Raw genomic sequence first — 13,955 nt, forward strand, 5'->3', positions numbered from 1 at the left:
GGATCACAGGAAGTCCAATCTCAGATCTGGACTCCGTGTATGGTGTTCACATTCATAAGAAAGCGAGCAACATTGCTAAGGATCCCACCAACCCAGGACATGACCTTTTAGTTCTTCTACCATCAGGATGGAGATACAGGACAATAACAACTCTGACTAGCAGGCCGAGGAACAGTTTCTTTCCTAGAGCTGTTTCATTTATATCTTGCAATATTTCTCTCTTGCAATGTTACACTCCCTGTCTTGTATTGCTGCTATTCATTTATTATACTAAATTGCTGCTACTATATGAAATATTAATACAGTATACTTTATTTTATAAACTCGCTGAACGTTTTTTGTCAGGATAGCATGTTGTCTTGCACGGTTGGTGAGTGGTACCATTCAGAATTTTGTTGTACCATGTACAATGACAAATAAAGCTCTTACTCTTTTGAATTACACCCGTCAGTCCTAAACCCTCTTCTGTAACAATTAGGCCATGGTTTCCAGAATATCTGTCCTCACTGATTAAAATCAATAAAGAAAATTCTAGAGCACTCTTTAGTGTGATCTCTAAACTTACAATCAGGCAGCTATTGATCCATACAATCCAGCGATTTACACCACAGTCACAGGAACAGCTCAGTTGTGGCTCATAAAATGTAATAATTTCTTGGAGTCATAACTGATCTATCATTTAATCAACAGCACAGGTAATATTACAAAAACAGATTTCCTATATCTTTGTAACATCATTAAGTTTAGAAATGCCTTATCCCTGCCAAACATGGAAAAAATAGAACATGATTTATAACTTCAAATCTAGATTATTGCAGTTCTGATTTGCAAATCGTTGATCTCTTTTTCTTATAATAAATTTGCTAAATCTGCTTTTCCTGATAGTAAAAAAATAAATGTTGATTTGATTAGGATTTGACGTTGACTTCCACTCTTCAGGTTAGGGCTTTCTGCAAGGTCCTGGAATGTGTCTGTGGTTATTCATCAAGAAGAGCATATATGAAGAATTTGTTTGTCTGGCTCAAAATATCTAATCTAGTTCATCTCAGATGTCTTTGGGTTGATGTCAGGACTGTTTGCAAGCTATTTAAACCTTTGCCCAGCCATGACTTTATTGACCTTGCTTTGTGCACTGGTGCACATTCATGCTGCAATTGAACGGGGCTTTTCCTAAACTGTTCCCACCAAGTTGGCATCGTACATTTATCCAAAATGTCTTGGTTTGCTGAAGAATGCTAGTTTCCCTTCACTGGAACTAAGGGACCATAAACAACCAGCTTTACCTCACAGCTTTATCCCTCCTCAATCAAACTTTATAGCAAGCAAAATGCAGTAAAGTAGGTAACATTCTCCCCAAACCCAAACTGGTCCACCAACCTGTTAGATAACGAAGCATAATTCATTACTCCACAGAACTATGTTCCCCTGCTCCAAAGTCCCATTACAGGGTCTTTATAGGATTATATACTGTCCTACCCTAAAAAAAGAAGAAGAGCTTCCAATTCACACTTGATTTGAATTATTTTTATTATAATTGCTTTATTAATGTTGAATTGCATCATTAATGATATACACATTTATTTATTTTATACATTTCTTAGCTTACTGAAAACAATCAAGTTAATTTTGTATGTAAGCAGAGATGATTCTATGATGAACTACTGACCCTCATTAACATCATAATGATCATAAGCCTTACCTTCATCTGTAAGTGCCATGCGTGTAAGGAATGGAGATGCTGGATGCAATAGCAGAGGATTCTTTAATAAAGAGACTGTGAAACAAACAAGAAAAACCTGACAGAAAATATAAATATTTAGAACAGGTACTAGGCACCAGAGAACAACTTGAGATTAAATCTAAATATGAACAAGACTAGGAAATACTTAAAACTTAATGTCTTATTTTATTTTGGTGTTGAAACCTTTCTTTAGAACTAGTAACTAGTAACTAGTAGTAGTGTACTACTAATGTACAGATATATAAAGTAGCAGCATGAAGTGATATCTGGGGGAGGGACTAACAGCTTCACAGCTTGTTCAGAAGTCTAATGGCCTGTGGATAGAAACTGTTCATTAGCCGGTTAGTTCAGGCCCAGATGCTGCGTAATCACCTGCCTGATGGCAATATGCAGAACAGTCAGCGCGCTTGATGACTGCTGTCCAACCGGATCTTTTGGATTTTCCTCAAGCACCAGAACTGGTAGATGTCCTGCAAGGCTGGAAGTTTGATTCTGATGATGGACTCTGCTGTCCTCACCACTCTTTTAAGGGCTTTGCTATCGAAAGCTGTGCAGCTGCCATAACAGACAGTGATGCAGCCTGTGAGGATGCTCTCTATGATGAAAGTATGAGGCCAAACTTCCTGAGCCATCGCAAGTAGAAAAGACGTTAGCATCATCAGCAAATTTAAAGAGGGTGTTGGATGTGCGTTTGAGCACTTGAGGAGCACTTGTGCTCAGAGTCAGTGTTTGATGAAAACTGCTGCTCAATCTCAGGAAGTCCAGTTTGCCTCAAAGCTAGCATAATGTGTTTTTAGCTCATCTGCAAGTGCAGAGGACAGCCCTCGGTCACAGTTATTACCTCCTTTATAGTCAGTGATGTCCACTCCACATGAGACTAACTACCAGACCAAGGTAGTTAGACTCAACTCTGTCCCAGCATTGATCCAAGGTTTTTATAGCAGTCATCAAGAGTCTGTTCTTCTCGGGTGGGAAATTAAATGTACTCAGTCTTTTGATTTGCCCTGTTGAAATTTCTGAGTACAATAAAAACCCTCAGGGTGTGTATTTTCATGTTCATTGATGGTCTGATACAGTAAGTGCATGTGACTTGTCTGGCTGAGGATGAAAGCAGACCATAGTGAAAACATTTGAGCTGAAGCCTCAAGGCAGATAACATGGTCAAACTTTAATTGTTAGGAGTTCAATATCCAGAGAACAGTGATTGGCCAGGACCCCCATCGACCCCCACCACAACACAGACCCCACCGCCTCTGGCCTTACCGGACTCCAGTATTCTGTTGTAACAGTAGAAGAAGAAGCTGGCCGGCATGAGGCTTTTGTTCAGTGTGTCTGTGGTCAGCCATGTCTCTGTGAGCACTAAGATGCAGCAGCTCTTGCATTCAGCTTCTATTTTATTCTCCAGTGACTGAACGTTTGCAAGCAGGATGTTAGAAAGTGGAGGAATGAAGCACATTTTCAGAGTCCTGCACAGAATCCCAGCGCATGTGCATGGGCTTCTTCCCGCCTCGCCAGAGTGTGTATGTGTTGGTAAATGAAAGGGCAGTGGAGCCGGGAAGCGGTAGCAAATATTGAATATGACTTGTCAAAGTGTGTGTTTTGTGTTTGTATGGTTTTTAATGTTTGTGGAGTGTTGGTGTGGTGTGTGTCGTGTTTTCTTTGTTGGTGCAGTGTACAGTAATTGTATGTTTGTGTACTTTTCAGAATTCATGTTTGTGTAGTATGTGATTGTGTTGTGTTTGTGGAGTGTGTGTGGAGTGTGAAGTTAACAACGGAATTTCAAATCAAATTACCCTTCAATTACATTTCAATATTCAACAAAATTTACAAATGTTAAAAATAAGTTCTCTAAATAAAATGTCCTTTTCTCATTTCAAGTAAAATTTACAAATAAAACAATGATGTGGAAAATAAAGATTTATATGTAAATAAAGTCCCTAATGACTTCTAATTGCATACATTTCCATAACCAACAATCTGATTGGCCCTTATTGCTGGAGGGCAGGACTTTATCCATTAGCATGAAGCTGATTGGCTGTTTATGCTGAAGGACTGGAATCTACGTTCATAGTCATGAGAATTTTAATCCGTGATGGTTCTCTTAAGTCTCTGGTTTTAACTCACACAACACCGTCGCCCTGAAAGGGTCCTAAAAGAGGGTTTATCACGTCCCCTGGGCTGTTCTTACTGACCCCAGGACAGCGGGGTCTGGAGCCCTGCCTTGTGTGAGTCACATAAGGCACAGATATGATTGGCTGAGGAGCCTCAAGTGTGATATGCAGAAACACATGTGATTAGTCTGTGAGTTTCCTGGAGCGCTAAACCTGAACCGTAACGACTAGAAGAGTCACACCACTTCAAACACACACTCTGTTCAAAATTAAACAGCTCTTAATTGTTTACCAGTTACAGGTTCAGGACTGGACAGCAGGCTGCTTATTTATGACACAATTTTCCTGTGAGTCGTGAGAATCGAACCTAAGCCCTCTTTTCTAAACATTACCCCATTGCTGCCAACACAATCACCACACTCTACACACACATCACACAATCACAGCACAGCACACACACTGCACACTACACAAACACAACAAAACACTACACACACATCACACAATCACAGCACACACACTGCACACTACACAAACACAACAAAACACTACACACACATCACACAATCACAACGCACACTGCACACTACACAAACACAACAAAACACTACCCACACATCACACAATCACAGAACACACACTACACACAATCACAGAACACACACTACACACACATCACACAATCACAGAACACACACTGCACACTACACAAACACAACAAAACACTACACACACATCACACAATCACAGCACACACACTACACAAACACAACAAAACACTACACACACATCACACAATCACAGAACACACACTGCACACTACACAAACACAACAAAACACTACACACACATCACACAATCACAGAACGCACACTGCACACTACACAAACACAACAAAACACTACACACACATCACACAATCACAGAACACACACTACACACACATCACACAATCACAGAACACACACTGCACACTACACAAACACAACAAAACACTACACACACATCACACAATCACAGAACACACACTACACACACATCACACAATCACAGAACACACACTGCACACTACACAAACACAACAAAACACTACACACACATCACACAATCACAGCACACACACTGCACACTACACAAACACAACAAAACACTACACACACATCACACAATCACAGAACACACACTGCACACTACACAAACACAACAAAACACTACACACACATCACACAATCACAGCACACACACTGCACACTACACAAACACAACAAAACACTACACATACATCACACAATCACAGAACACACACTGCACACTACACAAACACAACAAAACACTACACACACATCACACAATCACAGCACACACACTGCACACTACACAAACACAACAAAACACTACACACACATCACCACACACTACACACACATCACACAATCACCACACACTACGCATATACAACAGAATCACCACACACTACACACACACCTGAAGTAGTAGTGTTGCATTTTGTGTGTTTGTGGTGATTGTGTGTGTGCGTGTAGTGATTATGTTGTGTGTGTAATATGTGGTGCTTGTGTTTGTGTGTATTGTGCTGTAATTGTGTTGTTTGTTTAATGTGAGTTGATTGTCTTGTGTGTGTGTGTGTGTGGTGACTGTGGTATGTTTGTGTACTTTCCTTTGATTGTGTTGTATGTGTAGTGGTTATGTTTGTGTGTGTGGTGTTTTGATTGTGTTTATTGTGTGGTGATAATTGTGTGTTTATGTAGTGTATGGTGATTGTGGAATGTGGGGTGACTGTGTCTTGTGTGTTTGTGTGTGTGTGTGTTTAACTTGCAGTGATTGTGTTGTATGTAGTGTGTGTCTCTGTGTTCCTTGATTGTGGAGTGATTGATTTCATGACAGCACTGAAAACGTGAATTACACTCAGCAGCAGGCAGGGGGTGCTCAGGAGACAAACAGCCTATTCTTACATAGTATTCCTTTAATTCCCATTTAGATGTAAAAGTTATAAAGGCATAAGTGAGGAACACTGACCCATTTACCTGCCTCAAGTGTGCAACAGAGCCTTGTTGTGCCCAGCTGTGTCAGTCGATACAGACTCCCATATAGCATCCTACTCTGTAAATAGTGCCTCAGGCAGATTACAAAACTAAAAATCCTACTCCCAGACAGTGCAATAATTCAACAGAGAGATCTGAATCTTATAGCTGAATATAAACTACATGAGTGGAGAAACCCTTATTTTACGACCTACACTGTGCACTACATAGAGGATGGATTGAGACGTTTGACATTCAGCCTCAGATTCACTGCGGCAAGGAACCATCACCAGTCGGCCTCAGAGTTTTAGAGAAATAAAAATATGTTCAACTTCAAGCACAAGCAGCTGCCTACTTGTTTTCGCTGCGCTGTCCACTAGGACTGTAGACAGAGAAGCCTGCTCTTCCTGGAAATGGCCAGGGACAGTGCCTAGTGACCTGCAGACTTTGTCAAAGGTGGTCCATTTCCAGCTACTTTCTAAATATGTTTCTGAATATTTTATTAATGAAATAATTTAAAACACTGCAGTATTTTGTAAGAGTCCTTATTTCACTACTCTGTTTAACCCAGGTTTAATTGCCAATGTTCACACCAGCTGCTGTAGTAATCAACTGGTCTTTTTTGCAATGGCTTCACTAGAGGGCACTGTTCTGGGAGTCACTGCGTGGGTGAGTGTAGGGACGGGGCTGGGTTGCTGTGTGCGCTGCAGACTAACGTGCTGCTCCCTGCTGGCCATTAGAACACCAAATAACTGATCAATCATGGTGCAGCTCCTATGAAACCCCAACCAATAGCATTTTAGGGGGTGTGAGTTTTGGGAGCAGTATTCCGTGTGCTGGAGGAGCAGAAGGAGATGTGTTACTTTACTGAAGGTAAGGAGTGTGAGTGTGTGTGTGTGTGAGTGATAGAGAGAGAGATAGAAATCAGGGTGTGTGTGTGTGAGTGAGAGAGAGAGATAAATCTGTGTGTGTGTGTGTGTGAGAGAGAGAGAGAGAGAGAGAGAGATCAGGATGTGTGTTACTGAAGGTAAAGAACTGTGTGTGTGTGTGTGAGTGAGAGAGAGAGATCAGGATGTGTGTTACTGAAGGTAAAGAACTGTGTGTGTGAGACAGAGAAATCAGGGTGTGTGTGCGTGTGAGAGAGAAAAAAGGATGTGTGTTACTTTACTGACGCTAAGGAGCGTGTATTTTGCCCTAGTCTATGTATGGGAGGCCATATAGGGCAAAATTCACTGAAACACTGGCGCTATTTCATCAGTTGTAGAAGACAACACAGGGAGGTCTGTACAGTGCCTTGAACTTTTTCATATTTGTTTCACGTTCCACCCACAAACTTAAATTATCTTTGTTGGGATTTTATGTGATGGATAAAAAAAGTAGGAAGTAAATAGAGGTCTTCTATTGAAAGGGGGGAAGGGGTTAGGTCACGACTGTAGGAGCACAGAATAGGACTGATTTCTCAGTATGAAAAATGCCTTGTGTGATCATGTGAACTAGTTGAAATTTGTGTGTATCACGTTCAGTGCGTGAGACTAGAGCCCTGTCCACTACGTTATAAATACCTGTTGTTCCTATCAATAAAACTGTAACGTGTCTGAAAAGTCTCCCGGCTCTGCACAGCTCTCTGCGAAACGCAGTGACACTGTTGCGAGGTGACGGCCGGACACAGTCAGAGCCCTAAAACGAGCAAAACAATGTTTCTTCACCTAAAACTAAATACAATTTTATTAATTCCTCCCCAGAAAACATGTAGCTGTTGATTCAACATTAAAATTACGTACTTGACAGCCGTATACTTGACGTTTTCTTAAGGTTGAAAATGAAAGTTGAAAAGACGTCCAAACACAGACATTGAAAATGTACTTTCACTGTAGAGTAGGTTACATTAAGAATTAATTAATGGTTCTGACTTGCTTTTTAATGGTGTCTACATCTAATAGTTTCCATCATGTAACCCATTAGCACTTAATGGTTCCTAATGGTTTAACCAGTGTTTCTCTAATAGTATCCATTATGTAACACTTCTATTAGTATTTAATTGTAACTTTCAGTTCACAATCCCGGTTGGAAAAAACATTACACACATAGTTAAAGGTAAAATATTTATAAACACATTTGCTAATTTTTGTAATGAGCCCAAAAATATGACTCAAATATGTTACACAATACTGTAGTATGTTTACATATTAAAAAAAATTAAGTACAGATTTGAACAAAGTACAGACAGTATAAAAGCTGTACCCCTTTTAGGTTCAATACAGTACCTTTCAGTGTAAGTTCTCTTATGTAGTCATGTTTTTGTACTAGTTAATACACTAGGACCTGTAAAGGGCTAAAATGTATCATTAACATTAGCTTTATATACACCACTCCAGTGACAACCCCTTTTGGACCCTGTGGTGACTGAAGCACCAGAATTATTCACACAAATATTCATAATGACTTTCTGTGCTGTTTATTTAGTTGTAAAAATGCGCAATGTAGCATCAGTTAAAAAACAAATGTCAATAGAAGTCTATGAAATTGCAAATGTAAATGGAATTATTGAATTGTAATTTTGAGATCAAACGCATGTACGAAAGGGAAATTTAAATTCAATCTTAGGATTTTATTGCCATTTTGAATATTACATTTTCATTTTTAATTTAATACTGATAAGCTTCCATAATCAACAGTGTACAAAACTATTACTTAAGTAAAAAGGCAAAATAATTTTTTAAATTAATAAAAATCTGAAGAGGAACAAAACTGCCATTTTAATATATACATCAGATTTGACTTTTTTATCTGTTTAAACTAACACATTTAATTAATAAAAAATATGTCAGTGGAATTAAAATTATTGCTTGTGTTTTCAGTACACATCTGGCAGTCATATACCACAGGTTATACTGTACATGTCCACGCACAGGCCAATGTGTTATTTGAGTTTGGCAAAGGTAAACTTTCTATGCAGAAATTGTGTGCATTGGTTCAGTGGAGGCATGAAAGATTTAGTACAGGAGGTCGATCACTCGAGTCACACTCTGTAACTCAATGTTTAAAATGCATCTCTGGAGAAATGTCATGGTGTTTTCAGGTGTGCAGGGTATTCAATTTTGAAGTCGTGATACATACAGGAGTTTGTGAAGAAGGCCTCATCTACTGCACTATGACAGCAAACCTCCACTCAGCTTTCACCACACTCTGGCTTCCTCTGGAAACACCAGTTTCCCAGTCCTGATCTTTCAGCTGAATTATCAGATATAATGTTGTAGGTTCACCCTACAGAAAAACAGAAATAGACTTGGCATGTCACACTAAGACATAATACTGACTTTCCATTGACTGTGACTATTTCAGCTGGTGTGGCAACAGTTTACTTTATCAGACTTAATGAGGGGGTCAGAGTTGTAAGTCAAGAAAAACAAGTTTATTCTTGAAGTCAGTGCCTATACATCATGAAGAAAAATGCTTTAATAATGATCCCATACCTATTAAATATTCATTTATATTGGTGCCCCCCTCTGGAGTTTGGTGTTTTCTTACTGTGTCTGTATGGGTTTCCTCTGCGTGCTCCTGGTTTCCTCCCATGATCCAGACACACATTGGCAGGTGGATTGGCTACTCAAAAGTGTCCATTGTGTGAGTGCGTGAGTGAATGTGTGGGTGTGTGGTGCCCTGTGAAGGACTAGTGCCCTGTCTAGGGTGTGTTCCCACCTTGCGCAGAGTGACTCCAGGTAGTATGTAAATATTTTGTACCCACCACAACCTTGAACTGGACAAGCAGACAATGAATGAATACATGAATGAATGAAAGCACAGAAGCCACATTGATGCAATAATTGTTAAATTATTATTTAGATCAAATAACAACCTGCAAGCTTCTTTGAAGTCCTCTCTCATCTCAACGTCCGTGTGGCGATGTGTATTTTAGGGAGTACAGCTGTAAATCCATCGCTGAACTGGTGAATTTTATTCACTGTTAGAGTATGGATTCCATCAACCTCATCAGACAACTGTAAGAACAGAGCAGAACACAATAGATGAAAGCTTCATTATAATAATCCAATAAATTATATCAATAGTGTTAAGTAGTTAAGACAATAGTGTAGTGCAAATAAGCTAGAATAAGGAAACCATATTAGACAAAGGAATATTAATAATGGTCTTACAGTAAAAAACTAATATATATCTATAAATACTTTCAGAATTATAAAAGATACAATAATACCCATATGATGTTGGTTCACTTGCCACCGGCACTGTTTGATAAAACTACTGAAACCTTCAGATCTCTGCAACTCTTCAGATCTCTCTCTCTCTCTCTCACACACACAGACACATTCTCTCTCTCTCTCTCTTTTTTGTTTTTTCTTTACTGACTTATTTTAAGATGCATTTTGGATGTCCATTGACGTTATTAATTGGTCCCGAAATAACTGAATTGTTTAAAATGAATTTCAGACGTCCAGTGATTGGTCCCGAAATAACTGACTCCAGTGGCCATTAGTTACTTCATTGACTTCTTTCCATTGCTGTGCTGAAGCTACTCAACTCATCCTTTCTTTCCTGCTTTCTGACACCCAGGGTTCAACTCACATCACGGCATGTCATTTCATGGATGGAGCCCATCACTTGATACTCAACCCCAGTGAGACATCCCTGGAACACTAGGTCTTCACAACTGAGTCGACCTGTTTCCTACAGGCCTACAGAGCCAGAACTGGACCCCTCCTCATGGATTCCATGGCTGTGCTTAGAACCCGATCCAGGTCAAGAGGCCTTCAGGTGCACCTCAGCTCAAACCACCATCCTTCAAGATGTACAGAGCTAAGCATTTGGTATTTGGGACTCCTAACAGGTCGCTCACTGTCCTCAAACATGACTGAATACCCATCTCTTTCAGGAGAACTTTAATAAGAGCAGGTCAGAACTGACCACACACAACTGAACTCGGGTCTGAATTTATTAGGCAAAGTGTAGTTGGAGGGCATTGTGTATCTTGGTCTTCACACACTCATCAGTATATTATCTGAGGATAAGAGCATTTGTACACGTCGTAAATGAAACCAGCAGAGATACATAGCCTTAAAAAGAAACTAAACTAGACCAGCTGCAGATATCAATCTTGTTTTGCTTTTGTCTTCCAGAAAAGAAAACATCTTTTTTGAAAAGCTTCTCCTGCTCCTTGTGTCCAAGACAGTTCTACTGTTCCTCAATAGATACATCTAGAAGATCACCATTAGGAATATATAGCAATGTTGAAATCAGGAGAGATTAAATGTGAGGATACGGTCTGCAGAATCTCCAGTTCTCAGGAAACATCCTTGGCTGTTCCCCAGACTAACACATCTGACAAAATGACACATAGCACATACAAAAAGAAAACCTATGTCTGCTCAGAGTGTGGGAAGAATTTTAATCATCACATTTCTCTCAAAAGACACCAGCGCATTCACACAGGAGAGAATCCATATCAGTGCTCAAAGTGTGGCCAAAGGTTTACTCAGTTGAGTCATCTTCAAACACATCAGCGCATTCACACAGGAGAGAAACCATATTCCTGCTCAGAGTGTGGCAAAGGTTTTTCTACAAAGAGTTCTCTTCATAAACACCAGCACATTCACACAAGGGACAAACAACATCACTGTTCAGAGTGTGGGCAGAGTTTTACTGAACATAGTTCTCTCAAGCAACACCAGCGCATTCACACAGGAGAGAATCCGTATCAGTGCTCGGAGTGTGGGAGAAGTTTTAACCATCAGAGTAATCTTCAGAGACACCAGCGCATTCACACGAGAGAGAAACCGTATTCATGTCCAGATTGTGGGAGGAGTTTTACTCAACTGAGCGATCTCCAAACACACCAGCGCATTCACACCGGAGAGAAACCCTATTCTTGTTCAGAGTGTGGGAAGAGTTTTAATCAACAGAGTAATCTCCAAAGACACCGGCTCATTCACACAGGAGACAAAATGTATTACTGTTCAGAGTGTGGGAAGCGTTTTTATCAGCGTATTGATCTCCAGACACACCAGCGCATTCACACTGGAGAGAAACCCTATAGCTGTTCAGAGTGTGGGAAGTGTTTTGCTCAACTCAGTAATCTTCACACACACCAGCGCATTCACACAGGAGAAAAACCATTTTCCTGTTCTGAGTGTGAGAAGAGTTTTACTTTACAGTGCAATCTTCAAACACACCAGCGCACTCACACTGGAGAGAAACCTTTTCAGTGTTCAGAGTGTGGGAAGAGTTTTACTACACAGAGTCTTCTCCATAGACACCAACGCATTCACACAGGAGAAAAACCCTATAAATGTTCAGTGTGTGCTCAGGGTTTTACTACAAAGAGTCATCTTCAACGTCACCAGCGCATTCACACTGGGGTTAAACCATATTACTGTTCAGAGTGTGGGAAAAGTTCTTTTCAACTAAGTGATCTCCAAATACACCAGCGCATTCACACTGGAGAGAAACCGTATTCATGTTCAGAGTGTGGGAAGAGCTTTACTCAACTCAGTAATCTTCACACACACCAGCGCATTCACACAGGAGAGAAACCATATTCTTGTGCACAGTGTGAGAAGAGTTTTAGTTTACGGTGTAATCTTCAAACACACTGGCGCATTCACACGGGAGAGAAACCACTTCGGTGTTCGGAATGTGGGAAAGGTTGTACTAGACCTACTCACCTCCAACAACACCAGCACATTCAGACAGAAGAGAATTCATATTCCGCCTCAGAGTATGAAAACAGGTTTATTGAATTCAGTAGTCTTCGTAATCACCAGCACGAATACAGTGAGTGAGGAGAGTTTTGAAAGAGAAAGTTTCAATAAAACAACTGAATTCACCCAGAACAGAAGCAGCTTCACAGACTGGGAATGCTTACAGACATTTGGACTGAAGCATCCACAAATGTAATAAAGGGTACATATTATTAAAAGTATCCTTAATATAATTAACTGGAGCCCACCAACCAACACACATTGGAATAAAACATTTGTATTGAGCTGAAAACAGGATAAAAGGAGTTCAGTTTTTCTTCTGCAACTTAGATAGAATGTACTTTAGAGTTGTCCTGCTTCCTCTGTCCAACTAAAGCCCTGGACCCTTCACCCTAAACACAACAAAACTAAACAGACAAAGTGAGCGCATGAGCACTCAGTAAAAACGGGCTGCTGTGTGCTTGGGTCGAGGGGAACAGCGAGCGGTTTATGATCATTTAAAGAAGCAGCCATTCTGAACATTTTTGGAGATTTGTGTAGTGGAAATGTGTAATGCCATTCAACATGCAAAAGTATATTTTGACTTTTCTGATGGTGGCTCTGATGATTGCTGATAAATCTAATAAATAGGCAACTTTATTTTTACGTTTATTTTTATGTTTACTTTGAATATCCAAGTCAAGCAGCTTGTTAAGGTCTGTAACTGCTCCCTTTTTACTGCAGGCTTCCTGGTATTTTAGACAAACTGGTATTTGTTTTGGAAATGCAAATAACAAATGTAATTCCATATTTTTTCCTCATTCCTTGAATGATTTCAAAATATTTATGAGGAATATTCACAAAGCCACAGTGTTCAGATTTGTTGTATCTTAAAAATGTATATTTGTATCTTTGAAAAAAAAAGTGAATATCCTCAAAGTGTGATGATTAAACATGTGTTTTCATAATTAAACTGTACAATTACACTTTGTTTATATATATATATTTTTTAGCTCATTTCTACATGAATAAGATTTCTGTTACAGCCTTGGAAAAAAATGTATTCCCTAAAACTATTCAATATTTTTTTCTTCAAACTAATTTGATTTTTGGCTGTAGGTGGTTTTATGCAGTTTATACACATTTATTGTATGTTTTAAAATGTTTTATGTTTACACATTTTGTAAGGTTTCTGTATGAAAACCCATGGGAAGTGTGCTTTTAGCACCGGTCCTGGCAAGCTGATCGGGTATGTGCTGGAGACACACTCCCGATGGAGTAGGCATCGAAGAGGACATTATGCTTGAGGCTTATTGGGGGATTTTCCCTCAAAGGGTGGGGAACATTTGGGGGGGGTGTTAAGGGTTGGTTC

General features: G+C 39.7%; 1 protein-coding gene across 3 annotated transcripts in view; it reads left to right on the forward strand.

Moving 5' to 3' along the window:
• The window catches only part of LOC136709158 (zinc finger protein 850-like), a 31,583-nt gene extending 18,122 nt beyond the window's left edge, over positions 1–13,461 (forward strand). The window contains exons 1-2 of one of the 3 annotated variants that reach the window (XM_066684184.1): positions 6,675–6,764; positions 10,461–13,461. In XM_066684184.1, coding sequence (XP_066540281.1) covers positions 11,132–12,685 — 1,554 coding nt within the window. In that variant the 5' untranslated portion in view covers positions 6,675–6,764; positions 10,461–11,131 and the 3' untranslated portion in view covers positions 12,686–13,461. Of the gene's footprint in view, positions 1–6,674; positions 6,765–10,460 lie in introns of those variants that run through there. The other 2 variants (XM_066684187.1, XM_066684185.1) reach the window with 2 other exon arrangements.
• Positions 13,462–13,955: the final 494 nt, after the last annotated feature.

Source organism: Hoplias malabaricus, chromosome 11 (genome assembly GCF_029633855.1).
Source record: "Hoplias malabaricus isolate fHopMal1 chromosome 11, fHopMal1.hap1, whole genome shotgun sequence".
NCBI lineage: Eukaryota > Metazoa > Chordata > Actinopteri > Characiformes > Erythrinidae > Hoplias > Hoplias malabaricus.